The sequence below is a fragment of the Sminthopsis crassicaudata genome, chromosome 4 (genome assembly GCF_048593235.1).
Source record: "Sminthopsis crassicaudata isolate SCR6 chromosome 4, ASM4859323v1, whole genome shotgun sequence".
Lineage (NCBI taxonomy): Eukaryota > Metazoa > Chordata > Mammalia > Dasyuromorphia > Dasyuridae > Sminthopsis > Sminthopsis crassicaudata.
In genome coordinates, this window is record NC_133620.1 from 228,029,398 (window position 1) to 228,049,940 (window position 20,543).

General features: G+C 32.4%; 1 protein-coding gene across 14 annotated transcripts in view; it reads left to right on the top strand.

Moving 5' to 3' along the window:
- The window catches only part of SNAP91 (synaptosome associated protein 91), a 148,358-nt gene that overhangs the window by 51,881 nt on the left and 75,934 nt on the right, over positions 1-20,543 (top strand). For all 14 annotated transcript variants that reach the window (XM_074310395.1, XM_074310400.1, XM_074310402.1 and 11 more), the window contains exons 5-7: positions 86-188; positions 14,173-14,266; positions 18,873-18,984. In XM_074310395.1, the coding sequence (XP_074166496.1) occupies positions 86-188; positions 14,173-14,266; positions 18,873-18,984 (309 nt within the window). The remainder of the gene's footprint in view (positions 1-85; positions 189-14,172; positions 14,267-18,872; positions 18,985-20,543) is intronic.

Genomic DNA, 20,543 nt, shown 5'->3' on the forward strand with positions numbered 1-20,543 from the left:
GGGTGCTGAAGTTTTTATTATAGTAAACAAAATTGCAATTAAAGGTTTCCTATAAAATAAATTTTTGTGTTTTTTTTTTTTACAGGTTATGATATGTCTACCTTTATAAGACGTTATAGTAGATACTTGAATGAAAAGGCTTTCTCCTACAGACAAATGGCCTTTGACTTTGCCAGAGTGAAGAAGGGGTATGACTTGCATTTCATATTTCTATTTCAGCATAGTAAGGAAGTGAAACATTATTGATTTCTACTCGCCCATAAACTAAGGAATTTATTATAGAGCTGCTAAGAAACTTGAAAAAAAAAAAAAACAGCATCTAAGCTTGACCATTTGAAATTCCTCTGGGGGAAAAGTTCTCGTTATAAGTGGTATTATGAACATTAAAACTGAGATATTATTATTTATTATCTTTTAACACATCTTTATATTTTCATTTCCCAAAATCAGATTTGCTATTAGAAGTTGTACTAGGAAGTAATAATTCAAGTAATTATATTTAAATGTTTTCTCTATACCCATAAGTCTAAATTGGTGCTAAATACAAAAATACTTTTACAATATTTTTGAGTAATACTTTTACAATATTTTGTAAATGGGATGACTTTTAGATATAGATATTAAACAGAATGTCATTTTCTGATACCCTGAGGATTTTAAGCTGTTTTTCCCTGAATTACTGGGCTGGCCAAAATTACTCCCTTCCCAAATTGGTTAGATAAGAAGATCTTCAATATTGTTTCTGGCTTCAATTCTGAGAATCCACTCGAGATTAGACTGTGGCTTCCCTTGAATAATCTCCAGACTACTGAGAGGAAAAAAATCAGAGAGTCTTCTGTGGCAGATTATTTTATATCAAGTTGTAGATTTTATGGGGTATGAGAATAAAAGAATCTGAAGGATCTGGCTTTGAATTACAACTCTGACATTTATTAACTATGTGAGTTTGTGTGTTGATATAAATCAGCATTGTATATCTTAGCCTCAGGTGATTAGCCCTTGTTATATATCCTCAGAAGAAAGCATATCAGCAAAGTTTGCACTTTCCCAACTGAGGAAGGATGAGATAATGCAATGTACCATTTTTTTGCACCTCATTCTATTTCCCCTTGTCCCTAAACCTTGAGTAGCATGGTCCTTAGTTTCTAATCATAGCTCTCTTTAACATATAATCCCCTTCCAATCTCCCTAGCATTGACATAGGCAGTACCACTTTTACTCTTTTGCCACAAGTCATTGTCTGATGATATTATCATCTTCATAAGGAAGAGTAAGTTCCACGATTTATCATTGTCAACATCAATGTCCTGTTCTCAGCCACAAATCTGGGCCTCCACTAAGACTGGATTGGAAGTAGAGGATTGAAAGAAGCAGCCACAAACTGCCTTGTACTAGAGACCTTTAAAACATGATCTTCCAAGATAATATCACCATTGTCTTTTTTTTACTCTGGCACCAGCCCCTCTCAAAGTTGTGACAGAAGAGTGACTGATCTCATCATCCTTTCTTCTCATCTTCATTTTTGTGATCAGCTCCTCTTACTTTCCCCTGCGAGTACCAAAAGTCCACTGTCTCATCCCCCTCAATCCCTGTGTCACAATTTACTAAGGCAAAAACTTTTTCTTCCATACTTCACTCACCATTATTCAGCATAGACCTACTCACTTGTTTCTTCTTCTTCCTTTTCTTTCCACTTTGCCCTCTAAAATATCTGCTCTATCAGTACCAAATGGCCTTTCATCTCTCATTCTTTTCTCACTCTTTTCATGTTACTATGCTCACAGAAATTTAGCTTTCTACAAAAGATTATTCTCATGCCCTATCAACAGTGATCTGGGAGGGAGGAGTGTTTCTTGCTCTCTGCTAACATTTCCAGAACCTTCCTATGCTGCCATAATGCAATAATTTCTCTTCATTTTGAGGTTCATCTCAGCTTTCCATATTGCACTATCCATATCTCTATATGAATTTTTTTTCTTTTGTTCTTTGAGTATCTGGCTCATATTCTTTCTTTTTTCTCACAGCTATTCACCCTTGGGAATGGCAATATTTACGCCAAAGTCCCTTCAAGCACTCAAATCTTCAAGGTCATTAATCTTTATAACTTCTGAAACCTACATCTCTATTTTACCATGATTCTCAGAGGAAATGGTCATAATTTAAACTTCATAAATACCCCAAACGATTTGAACTCCATAATTTTGAATTCTTAAATTTTCTTCTCTAAACATAATTTCCTATCTTTCCATCTCTTCCTCAATATTATCTTAAAAATAAATTTATTGACTTTTTTGTATCACCAGACTTTCTCCTAGTATCTCCCTGCTTTATCTCTCTCAGAGTCATTTAACAAATATTTCAAGGGAAAATAAGAGAAAATCAGTAAAACTGATCAGTACTTTGAAAAAGTATGAAGATATATGCAATGTAATATATCCTGGAACTCTCACCTCTACATAGAAGTGATATAGGTGTGTCTACTTATTTCTCAAATCTTTTTATTCAGTACATATGGTGGGATACTTTATCAGAGGATGGGCAAACTTATGCTTATTATTCTTTGTAATTTTGCAACATTCACTTGTAATTTTTATTGGGGGTTGGTAGTTCTTTCCATTTACATTGTTATAGTCATTTTATATAGTTTTCTTGTTTCTGCTTACTTCTCTCAGATAATGTAAGTTATTCCATGATTCTCTATATTCATTATTTCTTAGCACACAGAAATTCATTATTTCTTAACACAGACACAGTAATTATAGTTATGTATAATAATTTGTTTCTCCAATCCCTGAGCCTCTGCTTTGTTTCTAATTCTTTGCTGCTACAAAAAGTGTTATAAATATTATGGTGCTCATGTTGACTTTTCTTCTGAGCAACTAGATAGTAAAAAGCACTGAATCTAGAGTCAGGAAGATCGAAGATCTAAGCTCAAATATAATCTCAGACACTTATTAGCTATGTGACCCTGGAAAGTCACTTAAATTCTGCTCACCTCTTTTTTTCTCATCTGTAAAATTGGGATAATAATAGCATCTCCCAGGGTTATTGTAAGGATAATATGAAATAATAAAGCAATTTGCAATTATCAGTGACCTCTTTGAGATGTAAGCCTTATAGTGGAACTCTGGATCAAAAGATATAGACATTTTACCCATTTTATTTGCCTAATTTCAAATTGTTTTCCAGAATGATTGTACTAATTCATATCTCCTCTAAAGAAGTACTAAGTACTTGAAGGAGAGATGAAGAGAGTATGCATTCCAGGCATGAGGCATAGCTAACACAAAGTCACAGAAATGAGAGATAGTATGTCATATATTGTTTGTCCTTTGTTTTCCAAAAAGACCACAACATCAGAGAGATGATGCCAGGACACACAGTGAATTGGATTTAAGTAAAGGAGGCCTGAGGTGATCTTGCTCAGATCCCCAGCCTCACTAGAGCCATCTGGGTCCAGTGGCCAAATATAGATCAGGATGACTGGAGATGGCCCTGGATGCAATGGAAGAATTTGGCCTTTTTAAGCAAAGGTCTTTTACAGGTTTCAATTTGACTACAGCAAATATCATTCAATGATTAAGGTTAGGCAAAAAATGAAGCAAAAAATAGCCTCTTTTACCTAGTTCAAATAAATTATATATACTATGTAGAGATTTGGATATATACATACATATACATATACACATAGTACTAGGTATTCTTTTTAACTACCATAAAAATAGTCCTTTCTACAAACTTAAGCTTAATAATTAGGAGGAATAAGTTAGATAGGGGCTAATGAGCAACATATTAGAGAACTGTTCTTATGTTGGAGTTACCCCTAAAAAAAAGGAGAAGTAATCATTTGCCCATTTGGGACCCTAACTGTCAATTTGAGTTTGATCTGGGAGAGTGATTTCAGATATGAGGAAGGGAACTTCATAAAGCAAGGAAGTCATTAATATCTGAAATCCCCACTTCTCAACTGGTAATTATCCATGGACAAAATTGTTCATTCAGATCAGTAGGAAGAGAATCAAGAGAAACAAATATTATGGAAGCCAAGGGAAAGGGAGTGTTTAAGGAGACAGAATGGTCAGTAGTTTTAGAAGCTGTAGAAATGTCAAGTTTAATGAGGATTAAGAAAGAGCATTGCATTTACCAATTAAGACATCATTAGTAACATAAAGAGAACAGATTCATTTGAGTGATAGTTTGGGAAGCAAGATTGCAATAGATCACACAGTAAATGGAAATTAAGTAAATGGAGGTCATGAGTATAGTCAGCCCTTTTAAAAGAGTTGAGTATGAAAAAAATATATAATGAGAAGGTGACTTGAGGAGATGGTGAGATCAAGTGAAAAGGTTTTTGTTGGTTTTCTGTTTTGTTTTTTAGGGGAAAAAGAAAAACAACATGCATGTAGACAATGGAGAAGGTAGTGGATAAGGAGAAATTGAAAGAGAAAGAGAAGAATTTAGGACAGGGAGCAAGGTCAGAAAGAAAATGATGGTATCAAGAGTACAAGTAAAGTTATCTTGTCAAGGAAAATTTGTTTACCTTTTTGTAGAGGGATAGGACTCTGAAAAGGTATACTTGAATCAAGGATAGCAGAGTGTTTATTGTTAAGCACCTACTCAGTGTGAGATAATGGTTCTCTAAATAATACTTAATATGATATGGTGATGTAATGGTTGCACATGCTCAGTGGTTGTAATAATATAATCATACTGAGGTATTTAAGGGCCTGCTCTAGGAACTGAGAGCCTCTCAGCCACAGACACAGAGAAGACTTCAGACTCCAGATTCCAGATTCCAGACTCCACTTTTAACCAGCCTTGTGGTAACCCTCCCACCTTCATCACTTTTCCACCTAAAGACCAAGGCTCATCCAGAGATCCTTCAGAAAGCTAGCCCAGACATTACACCTTTTCATCAGAAATTGAAGCAAATGAAAAAAAATCAAGATTGAGCAAGATAAGTTTTTAGTATTAGAGTAGGGAGAAGAGGGAGCTTATAAAAAATTACCTGGATACTTTCCAAATAGGATATAAGATACTCTGCTGAGAAGGCTTAAGGAAAAATTATGATATAACTTTCAACCAATCCTCATATGAGGATTCAAGGCCCTTTATCATTATATTTGCTCTTCCCTATATACTTTTTTAACTTATTAAAATTAATTTTTACTATATAACATTTTAACTGAAAATATACTCAGATGAGGACAGTGTACATGGAACTACATTTCCATATTTATGAAAACTATGCCTCTCTTAATGCAACCCAGGATGGCAGTAGCTTTCTCATATTAGCCTTAGAGTATACTAAAATCCTAAGCTCTTTGTCAAATTGTTGTCTAACCATATCTCAGCTCCATCTTGTATTTATAGAACTGATTGGTTTGTACTCACATTTAAGACTTTATACTTATCCTTATGGAATTTCATCTTCAAATAAACTTACCCCAGTTTTTCAGATTATCAAGATTTGGGGGGAGGGGAGCAGTATAAATTACTATCATCCTAATTGTTTTTCACCATCTGCATGTATGAGCATACTATCCATGGCTTTTTAGTCTCCAGATCCCTGTACACTCAAAAGTTATTGAATATTTCAAAGAGCTCTAGTTTATGTGGATTAATATCAATCAATATTTACCATAGAAATGAAATTGTCTTAGTTTTATTATGAAAATAATTTTGTCCTTATGGACTCAGGGATTCTCAGGGATCCCTGAATCATATTTTGAGAACTACCAATTTAAGACATTGATAAAAATGTTAAATCCAAGACAAATCCTTGGGGTACTCCACTGTAGAACTTCTACTACATTTGCAAGGAACCATTAGCTTTTATTCCTTGAATCCCATCATCCAATCAATTCTGAATTCATCTGCTTATATTATCATCTAATTGATATGTAAGCATACACCTGTTGATTAATTCTTCTATCTTTTAAAGGATGAATTAATTGCCCTAATTTTGACTGAGAGTTTTCCACTATATGTCCATACAATTAAAGTCTTCTATCCTGCTTTATTATACTTTAATGACAAATTTGTGATCTGTATCCATCCTTCACTTGTTTTCTCTTCCAATCCAGGAAGAAGACAGTCTTACACAATGCTTCTGTTTCTCTCATAGTTTATCTTCATCCATTACATACTTGGATTATTGTAAAAGCCTCCCTCCCAAGGGCTGCTTCTTGCTTCAGGTTTTCCCCCTCCATCTGACCACTAAAGTGATTGTCCTAAAATACAAATCCAATCATATCATACTGGCCACACCACAACAACTCAGTATACTCCTATCACCTCCAAATTCAAATTTAAAAATCCTCTCATTGGTATTCATAGCCCTTCACAATCTAATCTCCTGCTACTTTTCTAGTCTTCTCAGACTTTATTCCTCAACATTTGATCTAGTGGCCCTGGTCTTTTTATTATTCCATGAAAAAGACACACTATCTCACTATATCTCTGTTCTGAGCTTTTTTTCTGTGTTCTTCAAAAAATATACTTTACTTAATATTCAAGAATATTTTTTCTCTGTCTGGAAGTAAATACTATTTTTCATCATTGAGTCCTTTGGAATTGTTTTAGATGATTGCATTCTTTTACAATCACATATTGCGGTTACTGTGCACTATGTTCTGGTTCTAATCCTTTTATTTTACATCATTTCATAATAAGTCTTCCCAGATTTCCTGAAATTATTATCCCCTTCAGCATTTATTATAGTATAGTAGTATTCTATCACCATCATATACCACAACATTTTTAACTATTCCCCAAAGAATTTCCAGTTCTTTGCCACCACAAAAAAAAAAAAAAACCCTGCTATTAATATTTTTACAAATATGGCTCATTTTCCTTTTTATTTGATTTCTTTTGGATATAGAACTAGTCGTGGTATTTCTGCAGCAAAGAGTATTGGGCATAGTTCCAAGTTGTTCTCCAGAATGGTTGATGCAGTTTACAACTCTATCAACAATACATTAGTGTGTCAATTTTTAAACATCCCCTCCAACATTTGTTATTTTCCTTTTCAATCATGAAAGCCAGTCTGATAGGTATGAGATGGTATCAGTTATTTTAATTTGTATTTTTCTAAGCAATAGTAATAGTGAGTATCATATGACTCTTGATAACTTTGATTTTTTTCCTCAGAAAACTGTCTGTTCTGAGGCAACTAGGTGGTGCAGTGGATAGAGCACCAGCCCTGAAGTTAGGAGGATCTGAATTCAAATGTGACCTCAGACACTTAACACTTCCTAGTTGTATGATCCTGGGCAAGTCACTTAATCCTAATTGCCTCAGCAAAAGAAAAAAAAAAAAAGAGGGGCAGCTAGGTGGCGCAATGGATAGAGCACCAGCCTTGAATTCAGGGGGACCCAAGTTCAAATGTGGCTTCAGACACTTAACACTTCCTAGCTGTGTGACCCTGGGCAAGTCACTTAACCCCAGCCTCAGAAAAAAAAAGAAAAAAAAAAAAGAAAACTTTCTGTTCTTATCCTTTGTCCATTTATCAACTGGGTAATGGTTCTTTTATAAATTTGACTCAGTTCCCTACAGTTTGAGAAATGAGACCTTTATCGGAAAAACTTATGATAGTTTGTTTTTTATTTTCCCCTCAGTTTCCTACTTCCCTTCTAATTTTGGCTACATTTGTTTTGATCATCAATTTCTTTTTTTTTTTTTTTTTTATGTAAAAAATTATCTTTTTCCAACTCACTTCCAGCTGATCAATGATGGACAGAAACAACTACACCCAGAGAAGGAACACTGGGAATTAAATGTAAAATATTAGCACTATTGTCTATCTACCTAGGTTACTTATACCTTCAGAATCCAAAATCCAATACTTAACATGCAACAAGAAAATTGGATTTACACACATATATTATATCTAGGTTATACTGTAACACATGTAAAATGTATGGGATTGCCTGTCATCTAGGAGAGGGAGGAGAGTGAGGGAGGGGAAAATCTGGAAAAATGAATATGAGAGATAATGTTATAAAAAAATTCCTCATGCATATATAATGTCAAAAAATTTATAATTATAAAATTAATAAAAAAATTATCTTTTTTATTTCCTGTAATCTTCTCTTTTTTGTTTGGTCATAAATTATTCCATAACCCATAGATCTGACAGGTAAACTATTCCTTGCTTCTCTAATTTGCTTATGGTATCCAAGTCATGTGTACCCATTCTTAGTTTCTACCAAACTGCTTCCTGGTATTCCCTAACAAGTTTTATCAAATATGATGAATTCTTACCCCCAAAGCTTAGATTTTTGAGTTTGTGAAATATTAGATTATTATGTTCATTTACTACTGTATTTATGTACTTAATCCATTCTACTGAGCTACCACTTTATTTCTTAGCTAATACTAGATTGTTTTGATGATTACTGCTTTGCATATATTTTGAATTCTAGCATTGGTAGGCCTCCTTCCTTGACTTTTTTTTCCCATTGATTTTCTTGATATTTTTCACCATTTCTTAATTGAGATGAATTTTATTATTTTTCCTGGCTCTAAACTCAGATAGTTGCCTTTTCTATAATAATATATTGGCCTAGCCTAACTCTAAAAAAATAATTATTTCCCTAGTATTTGAGATCAAACTTTATTTGTTTATAAAGTGTTTTATGATTGTTTTCAGATAGCCCAGGTTTGTCTTGGCAGGTAGACTCCCAAGTAGTTTATGTAGTTCTCAATGGTTTTGAGCTGAATTTTTCTTTCTCTCTCTTTCTGCTGAATTTTGTTAGTAATATATAGAAGTGTTGATGACTTATATGTGTTTATTTTTTATGTTCTTCAAGTTTGCTAAAATTATAAATTATTATTCTAGTTGACTCTCTTAAGATTCTCTAAGTTTACCATCATATTGTCTTCAAAGAGTGATAGATTTTTTTTCCCTCATCATCTATTCAGTTTGGTTTTTTGTCTTAAACTATAGCTAGAACTTATAGGATAATATTGAAGAGTGATGATAAAGGCTTCTCGCTTATTCTTATAACAAATAATGCTTGTTCTTGGAGTTAGATGTTATTTTTCATTTTAAGAAAAGCTCTACTGATTCCTATGCTTTCTGATATTTTTAATAAGAATGAGTTTTGTATTATGTTAAAAGTTTATTCTTCATCTGTAAAAATAATTGTATAAGTTGGGTTTTGTTTTTTATTGTTGATAGTTATGCTGATAATTTTACTAACATTGGATGAACCTTATATCTCTGGTATAAATCCGACCTGGTCATTGTTTGGGATCTTTGTAGTATATTATATAATATCCTTGCTGGTATTTTATTTTAACATTTTGCATCTATATTCGTTACAGAAATTGGTCTATAGTGTTTTTTTTCTCTTTTTTTTTTCTCACTGAGTTAGGTTTCAAAATTTGTTCATAGGAGAAATTTACTAAGATTTCTTTTCTACCTATTTTTTTTCAAACAGTTTATATAGTATAGTAATTAATTGTTCTTTAAATATTTCATAGAATTGATTTGTAGGTTCATCTGCTCTGGGATTTTTTTTTAGGATGCTCATTGAGTTTTTTCTAATGTAGGATTATGTAAGTATGAAATTTTCTGTTAATTTGGGGAATTTATACTTTTATAAATATTCATCCATTTCACTTAGATTGACATTTTATTGGCATATAAATGGGAAAATAGCTTTAATAATTGCTTTAATTTCATCCTCATTGGTACTGCATTTTCTTTTTTCATTTCTGATAGAAGAAATCTAGTTTTCTTTTTTTTAAAAAAACTCAAATTTATTTAGTTGTATCTGTGTTTTTTCCCCATAAAACCAGTTCCTGATTTTATTTATTAATCATTTTTTATTTTTAATTTTATTATTCTTTCCTTTGATTTTGAGATTTCCATTTTTGTGTTTAGAGATTTTTAATTTTTTCTCTTTCTAGGTTTTTTTTAATTGATTGATCTTTTCTTTCCTTTTTTTTGTTGATGTACAACATCATATATAGAGATATAATTTCCCTCCTAAGTACTGCTTTGACTTCATCACACAAATTTTGATATGTAGTCTCATTGTCATTATCTTTGATTAAATTATTGATTGTGTCCTTAATCTATTCTTTGATTCTCTGATTTGATTATGATTATTCAACTTGGTGATTATGATTCTATTATTTAATTATGATTATGATATAGAAATTATTCTATTATTTGATTTCATTCTATAATTATGTGAATTGTGATTATGATTCTATGATTCAACCTTTAGGATTAAATTACTTAGTTTCCAATTAATTTTATTTATGTTTCCAAAGTCCTTTATTGAATGTAATTTTTATTGCATTATGGCCTAAAGGGGGTACATTTAATTTTCCTGTTTTTTTCTGAATTAGTTTTTCTGTTAACTGGGATGCTGAAGGTGCCATATGATAAAAGCAAATTCTGATCCTAAAGACAAATGGATTCCTAGAGTTGGAGAAATAGAACAGTAAAAGTATTATCCTGTAGATTCGTAGCATACTAGAGCATAGAAAAATTTTACTGTTTTAAATAATTATTAGAGTACAAATAATTTTAAAACTAAAGAAAATATGTATGTAAAAATACATATATTGGGGCAGCTAGATGGTGTAATAGATAGAGTGCCAGTCCTGAAATCAGGAGGAGCTGAGTTCAAATCCAGCTTCAGACATTTAATACTTCCTAGCTGTGTAACCCTAGGCAAGTCACTTAACCCCAATTGCCTCAACAAATATATATATATATATATATATATATATATATATATGGCATTATTCTCTTTGGAAAATATTGACAAATAGGATTTAAACATGTATTATAGAGAATGATCTGATAATTTTCTGCCTTTAGGACCTAGTAAGCAAATTATTATGATTTATTTAATTTTAAACTTTGTAAGCTATATCAATAGCTTTGTGTTGCATATCAGTTAATTAATGTTCAATAATTCACATGATAAGCCTCTTGTTACCATATGGCATAAGTGTAAGATTTTCAGCAAAACCTTTCATTCACGTTACCATTTATTTATATATACAGTTCACTATATCTTAATACATACTATGTGCAAAGTACTCAATTCATCATCTATTGAGTGCCTACTAAGCTAAGCCCTCAAAATACAAACAATAGTCTATCTTTCATTTTAAGGAGATTATTTCCTCTTGAAGGGAAACTATGTACAAAAATAACAATAAGCAAAATATAGAGATTAAATAAAAAATAATTTTGGAGTCAAGAGGCTGCTGGGGATTAGAAAATACATCTTATAAAAGGTAGCCTCTGAACAGTAATGTGAATTAACTAATATTTCTGTGATACAAAAGTGAGCAAGGACAAAAAAGCAGGAGATATAATGTTATATAGAGAGAACAATAGGCCAGATTGGCTGGAATATTAAGTGTGTGAGACAAAGTAATGTGGTACCAGTCTGAAAAATTAGGTCAGACCCAGATTGCACATAGTGATCCAAATTTTTCTATTTTACTTTAGAGAAAAAAAGAGTCAGTATGAAGTTTTTTGACCAGAATTAGTAAGGTCAGATATATGCTTTGGGATTGTAAATTTGGCTGCTATGTGAAGAATGCAAAATACAGTGAAAGGATTAAAAAAAGGAAGAAAGTTGATTATGAGAGCATGAGGTTCAGTTATGACTATATGAGGTCTAGGAAAGAGAAATTGAGCACCTGAACTAGGTTGGTCATGCTATGGTGAAAAGTAAGGGAATGATTATAAGTAAAATCAATAATCCCTGGAAACATTGGATATGAAGAAAGAATAAAGAGTTGAGGTAATAATAAATAGTATAATAATTAAATGAATTATTAAACATATTAGTTGACTAATTGAAAATAAATACTGATAAGGAGAAAAAAAATTTGAGATTGTGAAACTGGGTGACCAGTAGGTGGTGTTGTCATCAACAGAAATAGTAAAGTTTAAAGGTGGAAAAGATTTTAATGAAGGAAGATTATGAGTCCTGGTGTGTGTGTGTATGTGTGTGTGTGTGTGTGTGTGTGTGTGTGTGTGTGTGTGTGTGTGTGTTTTGGTCATACACATTGTTAGGTACAAGACATGTACTAAAACTGCACTATCATCACAGTTTCTCATGAGATTCCGGACATTTTAATAACGAGTTGTCTGGTTAGGCAAGTGAGAAGACTGCCAGGTTAGTGATTGGTGGTTTGGTGATGTACTGGTGATTTGGAAGATCTTAGATGTTTTCACTTTGTGTCCTCCCCTCGAGGGGACTGAGCACCACCCCGCTGAGGGTTAGTGTTAAACCTCCATCTCATTCTTTTCATCCATGCAACTCATGCCGACTGCTACAAGAGAATCTTGCACGCCCATGCCCTTAGTGAATTTAACTGAAGAGCAGATATGGGCTCTTGAAGGATCTGCCAAATGACCCTTGTTTTAAGGGAGGTAGAACTTAAGCAACCTGTTTGAAGCAGTCTCCCTCATAATTAAGTTAATGAGTTTTACTATAGTTGAGAAAAATGATATGACTCAATGAATTCTGAGATTTATCTTACCATAATACAAACTGGTATGGAAAGTGTTGCAGGGTTTTATTTCTAGTTCATTCCTTCTTTTGCATTTCCTTTCTTTTTAGTTAGAGTAAATCAGTTTTATAACTTATAACACAGCAATAACATCTTATATCTATCACATGTTTCTTTATACTAGAGATGCCTTATCTTTTTATTTCATTTCCCCAAAGTTTTGATATAATCAGGAGACAAAAAAGTAAGATATGTTGTGGAGCTGATTTTACTGACCCTATGTGTAAATCAGTGTACAGAAAACACAGGAGAAAACTTTTCTTTGGGATACTGGAAAACTAGAATCTTGGGTCAAATTATTGACAACTAGCTTAAAGATCTACCAGGTAAATTTTTGAGATATAATGGTAGATTCCTGCTTTGTACTTTTTTAGAATGCTTTCACAGATATTTACTCAAATATCTTTATCTATTTTTACCCAAAATTCAACACAAATTCTGTTCAGTCCTTTCCTTAGTTGTCTAAAAGATGTTAAAGGCAGGAACAGCTAGATGGTGCAGTGAGTAGAGCACCAGCCGTAAAGTCAGGAGTACAAATTTGACCTCAGACATTTAACACTTCCTAGCTGTGTGACCCCTAGGCAAGCCATTTAACCCCAATTGCACACCCGCACATACACAAAACAGAAAGTATTAAAGGCAAGGGGTGGCAGGATGGGGCTGGAAGATATAGAGAAAAAGCACAGCAGTTAAAGGAGACAAACTTGCTTTGTTTATGTGGTTTAAGGTTTGTGGTTACTATCTCCAAATGTTGAGTGCTTTCAAGTTCTAGTCCCCATGTGCCCCACAGCCATCATAGTTTTTCAGCTGAGGGGACATTCCCACTCTTTAATTAAAGAAGAAAAGAGCAGAGGTTCTAGCATTAACATGGCGTAGGGCTCTTGTAATCGTACTCAAGTAATATAATGTTTTCTAAACAGTGATGTAATAATAAAGTTTATTTTCTCAAATTTAAGTATATCAGAATCTATTCATCTCTTCTATACTATCCTTTATAAAAGAAAAATGAAATTAACTCCATCAAGTTAAGTACAGTTTTGTTGTTGTTGTTGTTGTTGTTGTCTTCCTGGTCAATGGATATGTTAATAGAAATTTTGTGGCAGTAGGGTACTGGATAGGGCAATTCTGATGCATTAGATGGAGTGCTGGGCCTAAGAACTCAACTTCTTGAGTTCAAATCTAGCCTCAGACATTTACTAGCTGTATGACCTGGCCAAAACACTTCACCCATTTGCTTCCATTTCCTCATCTGTAAAAAGAACTTGAGAAGGAAATGGCAAACCTCTCCAATATCTGTCAAGATAACCCCGAATGAACTCATGAAAACTCAGATGTGACTGAAGATGACTGAACAATAACAAAAGGTACTGATTAAGGTCAGCATTAATTCCATTCTCTTACTATATTCAGATCCAACTTATGTCTCATGGAAAGAGTACTGAATTGCAAATTAAGATATCAGAGTTCTCTAATACTACTTGCCTGTTCTGCCCTGTATATGGAGGCAAGAAGAAATGAGCTAATAGTATACAATATTTGGTCATTATGCATATAGTTTTGAGTTAATTACATTCTTGTAAAATCTAACAAAATTTCTTCATTTTTGTTTCATAGAGCTGATGGTGTGATGAGAACAATGGTTCCCGAAAAGCTGCTAAAGAGTATGCCAATATTGCAGGGACAGATTGATGCATTGCTTGAATTTGATGTATGTATCCATAAACTTAAGTTTTTTTTCACTTTTATTTATCAGAAAGAGGCATCTTGGAGAAGTAGATATAGTGGTGTTTTGGACCACTCCATTAGACTTTAGATGGTATAGCTGTTGATGATTCTTATTGTTAAAAGGACTGCCCTACACTGATTAAGTCATATGTCCAGAACAAAAATAAAATACCCTTAACAAAAGTCTACTTTATTTTTTAAAAATCATTTGTTCTTCTATTTTTAAGTTAGTAATGGCATTAGATTTGATTCACTTATATATGGTACTGAAAAATCTTTTAAATATTTTAATGCTTCCAAAATTTTTAAGAGATGTTTTTCTTTGGATTCTAGAAATATAGTATTTTAATAAAATTTTTTTCTCTTCTCCTCATAGCATGTTAGAGAAGACATAATTTCTCCTTGGTTATATCCTTGGAAAATTTTATAACATTTTAAGCAGTTTGAAAAATGTTAAGTAGTTTTACTTTTTATTCAGTGTATAGATTATTTTCAGACAGCATCAATTACTCTTACCAGACCTTTAGTACACTGCTGTTAACGTACAGCAGTTCATTAAGGGGAAAATAATAAAGCTTTTAAAATTGGAAGATAGAGAGGAAGAAAATATGTCAAAAAAAAAAAAAATGTGAGTCTGGAAGATATATGGACCAAAAAAGAGGTGGGAGGGAAAGTATACTTTATAAATTGGTGTTAAGATCAAGTTAAAGAATAAATTATTACCATAGTAATTTTACTTGTCATATACAAAAGAATAAAAATGCAGAAATATGAAACTGGGTAGTATGTTGCTCCTATTTTTGTTATAAGTAGTCCCTCCATTTTTCTTCAAAATGCATCCTGAGGCTATAGTATAAAATATAGTACAAAATAAAAATAGTATTAAAAAATAAAATAATATAAAAAATAGTAAAGTAGATGATATTTTCCTATAAGAACAATATTCCGAATGGCTTTTATATTTTTGACCAAGGATTTGGCATTAAATGAATTATAAATAAGAAGAAAAATAAATAAGAAGGAAAGAAAATCCACCTGAAATATTTTAAAGTGAGTAAATTATTTTCCAAATCCTACAGAAAAAAAAACTTAAATATTCTTAATACACCAATTGTACAAAGAGCCTTAACATAATATAAAGCATACAAAACTTCATGGATATATACTTTTGTCAGTATGGTTACTACCGTATCTTGATGGCAATTGTAAGGCATCTAGAACTTGATCAGAAGTCTTCAAAGAATATGTTGTTCTGAAGCCAACTTATTGATGGCCTTTTATGAATTTTATTAAATTAATCTTTGGACACTAGACATTCAATTCATCACTATTCTCATAGGGCTTTTTCAGTTTTTCAGAACTTATTTTCTGATGATATATCCTTCAAGAACCTAATGAGCATCTTATTAGTACTTTACTCTAGACATACATACATGTGGCACACAAAATACTATTCTGTCAATTGAATGGCATATCCTAGCAGAAGTAACTTTTAATATTTTTTTAAGATTTAGGATTTGTAGTCATGTATTTATAAAAGTATTTTCAGTAGCTTAAAAAAGTTAAAATTCAGAAAACAGGATTAAATACTTTAAGTTGCATTTTTGCTACCGAGTTTTAGAAAGACTTTGGGAGAATGATTTAAATGGGTAATGCTTCTTAGATTGTCTGAGGAATTTAAACCCTATAGTGAGCAAAGGCATTTAGAATCATTTCAGTGACCTTAGAACTTAGACCTTAAAACAAAAGTTGAGATCATTGTTTTCGAAAGCAATCTTTCCAGAATCTAAATAAAGGCCTAATTAAACATTTCTTTGTTTCTGACTTTCTTGTTCATGTTACTTTCTTTTTAGTCCTTATCATAATTATCATTCTTCATCCCTTAAAATATTAGTAGGATGCTCAAAGGAACAGAAATCTGATATATGATATAAGTGATTTTTTTGGTCAGCAAACAAACAAAAGGTGGGGTTAAAGAAGATGGAGGAGAAAAATATTTTATACTGTATACTGTGAAACTTGGATTCTAGAAAGTTATCTCTTTCTGAAGCAGATTGTGGTCCCTTTAAGACTAGTCCTTTCAGATTGATTTATTCCTTTCTGATTCCCAGCCCCTCCTAGCTGATCAGTTCAAGAAACTAGGACCTTTGATTTACAAATCCTGGTCAAAAGCATCCCTTTGAATTCCAATACCAGATATTGGACTGTCCCAGCCCCTATTTTAATGATCTGCTCAGGTTTCCCAACCCCCACCAAGCAAATTCACACCCTCATTAATACTCAGTGAGGAACCAACTTGGGACTCCACCCACCCCTTTAGCTAAAAAAGCTCATAAAAAAGCCAAGCTGGAGTCCTCTCTTTGCAGAGGTCCCAAACATGTCAGCCTTACACCTGGGATGCCAAAGATTTCTGCCCACTGGAACACTGTTTCCAATGCCCTCTTCTCTTTACTTAACACCTTTTACTAACTAGACTTTAACCTTACTTCCAAACCCCAAAATAAACCTCTTATCAATCAAGGTTTTCAGGTAAATTCCTTTACAGGGGACTCTTGCATTGCTACTAGACCTCATTTAACTCTCTATCCTTGTGCCGAATCCAAAAAGATTGCAGGGGAGCTCTATTTGACTCCCTGTACCCCGAACCTGTCGCAAGACATCAATTAAACCCTAATTTCATTAGGTGCCCCAATTCTAAACCTCATCATTTCTATTCCCCGAAAGGAGAAGAAATCTTAAATTATTACTCAGTAATACATTTTTCAATAAAAGGAAGATCAGAGAAGTTACAGAATGAGGAAAGGCCATGAACTGCATCCATTATTTTCTGTATCCAAAATGTATGTTATCTCATCCCTAGAATCTGAGGACTGAAACATTATAATGACTTTAAATAAGAAAAAAATAGAAACTGTGTTAGAGAAAACATGGAGAAAAGAAAACAGGGAGAAAGGCATTCTGGTGTTAAAACACTATATGATCTGGGAGCTATGTGATCTAAAAAGAGGAGTGGATCCATATATCTGAATTATATGATAAACAAGCTTCAAAGATAATCTGCTATAAACAACTAATAAAATAACTTCAAACTAACTGGAATAGAGAAAGTCTAGTAATGACATAACTTATAAGACTAGAGCCTTAGAATATCCCCTCAAAAAAAAAAAAAAAAAAAAGCAAGAATAACAGCTACAAATTTTTTGTGGCATAAAGCTTAAGGGAAGAAATCTTTGGAAGTACAAGGAAGAGTGTCCACATGTGAAATTTAACAAAAGGATAAAGTGACACAATTCTCTGAAAAAAATATCACTTTATTAATAAAATATTGAATCTATTTAAAAAAAAAAAAAAGAAGATGGGTCATTGGCATTGCCTCAGGCCCCAAACCCAGAATTGGAGAGCTAATTCATTTTTTATAAGTATAGAAAACAGAACAGAATAGAAATCATATCATTGTTTATGAAATTGACAAAATCATGGGATTGAGGGGGTCTTCACTGCTTACATGTGGCCATAGCCTACATGTGAGAGGAAGACTACCTCTCTCTGTCTTTAAGGAATGATTTTGTGAATTTGTGGGTTTTAGCTATATGCTGATATCACTGGTTGTGGACCAAAAGCTGCAGACTCATAGGTATTTGAGATTTAGATAAAACTACCTTTAATTGGCAAGGATGGGACTAAAAACAGGACATGGTCAATTGGTTTTATGCCTAAGGATGACTCGCCAGTAGGCCAAGTCTTTTCACTCAAAGAAAAGACAGGTTTATTATATAGAATACAAAATATGGTTCCAGAACAAAATGAAATATAAAATACAGGATCAAGAAATAATTCTCACAAGAGAAAAGCCTTTATTGTTAAGGGCAAAGTAGGCTCCCCTAGGTTAATGGCTACCAAGAGAAGAACTTGGAAGTAAAGAAGACAAATCAGAAGTAGAAAGGGAGAACAAATGTTCTTCCCTGTGCTCAAAGTTGATGAAGCAGATTCTTTAATGGCCTAGTCACCTACACCCAAACTTAGAACTAATCTAACAGTTATCTGTGATAGGATTTATCTTAATATGAGATCCAAATATTAGACTAGCAGAGGAGCATATCAGGTTTGTGGAAGTGGGGAAGATTTTAAAAAATTCACAGTGATGAGGGGATTATAAGAAGATTTATATGGATATGTACTCCAGAGATGACAAAATTTTTGTTTCTTTTGGTGTTGGGGGAGTGGATACTTTCTTCTTTGGTTATCTCTGGATCCTTTCTCAAACTTAATATCCCGGATTGCATAATTTGAATTGGCAAATGAGTGAGATAAAGATGCTGAAGATTAAATATTGTTTTTGCATCTACGATGTGAGTCACCAATAAAATGGAAACCTTTATTGGAATAATTAATCTTGCAATTTAAAAGAATTATTCAACTTCCTTAAATTGAAGATTTTTTAAAAATACAAACATAATGGTCAGACAATTTAAAAATATTCTTTTGTATTTATACATTCTTGCCTAAATACTTAACTGGGACTTTTAAAGCTTTGAGAAAATTGTAAATTCAGAATATTCACTTAATTGACTTTTTATATATATTTACAGGTTCATCCAAATGAGCTGACAAATGGTGTCATAAATGCTGCATTTATGCTTCTTTTTAAAGATCTCATCAAACTTTTTGCTTGCTATAATGATGGAGTTATTAATTTATTAGGTACGTAAAATTGCTGAAATCTTTTCCTTCAACCATAACCTTTATCAAGGAATCATTGGAAAGTATAGTCCAATTGTGATTTCTTTTTATGTATATAAACATTTGATTGATAATTTAAGAATTCAGTAATAAGAATTGAATAATAAATGTTATCACAATTTCTTTGATACCATTATTTACTGCCCCCTCTTCTGAATTCCAGTCCTACTTTTCCAAATGCCTATTAGACATTTCTTTTTAAAATAATCTGTCTTCACCTCAAATTCAAGATGTCTAAAATTGACTTTTTTTCATTTCCTTCTTCTTTCTTTCTTAGTTGTTCTAATGATACTACCATTTACGGTGTCTGCCTTCAATATCACTGTCAAAACTTTGAACAAGATTTGAGAATCTATGGCATAAAAGTAGTGTCCTGGACCTGGGTTTTCCCCCATAAGTCCCTCATGATTGTCTTTTTTTTTTTTTTAAGTGTATCTTTATTTAAGATGGGAACAGTAGACTATAGGAAGAGGGGGAAAAGGTTAGTTTGATGTAATAGAAGTATGCTGAAGTATTCATTTATTATATTATTTATATATTATGCTGAAGTATTCAATTTATCAAAATATCCCATAGAAATGGATATTATGAAATGAATTCATTATGACATGAATGCATTTGTTATAATGAAGCCCCTTATTTTCAATTTTGGATGCCCCATTTTAGGAGAAAAGTAACCAATGCTTATGGAATTGTATATCATACCATATTAGCATCCATTAAAAGAACTTTAAATGTTTATTTTAGAGAAGAAATGACAAAAAAGCAAAGGGGTTAGAGAGTGAGGTCAAAGGATTAGACTTTTTCTGCTTGGACTCAGAAGGCAGAACTAAAAATGTGGATAAAAGTTTCAGAATTAGTTTTATGTTTTTTGTAAAGAAATACTTCTCAATAATTTGAACTATCCCAAAATGCAAATAACTCCCTAGGAAAGTAATGGAGTTTTGCTCACTAGAGAACTTAGAAGTTATGTGGTGAAGATATAGAAGAGGACTAGATGGCCTTTGAAGTCTTCCAATTGATTCTGTGGACTATTTTTAAAAATAGATTGTTTATTTTTTCTCCTAAATGACAAATTTTGGTCTATAATGAAGACATATTTAAAGTGAGAAGCATATATTTTAATTCATTAAAAACTCCTGAAATAGCTTGTCTAGAAAAGCTCCTTAACTTTTTCCACTTATTAATGATATCAATCTTATTGCAACCATTCAGAGGCATTAAACAACATTGGCTATATTCACTCAAACTCTGGAGCAATTTGTTCTATCACATTTTAAAATTATATTGATGCTGCATGTAGTCACTATTCATAATATGGCAATAATAAATTTACTAAATACTGTAGAAATTGATGAATCTTTTACTGGTTGATGGAAAGGAACAAATCTTAATATTGAAAGGTTTAACTTGTCTTTCTGTGAAATTATTCTTTTTTAAAATAAACTGTTGCCATGACCCTATCTTAGTTAATATGATTATGAAGAATACTTTTCAAAGCATTGAAATTTAAAAAATTA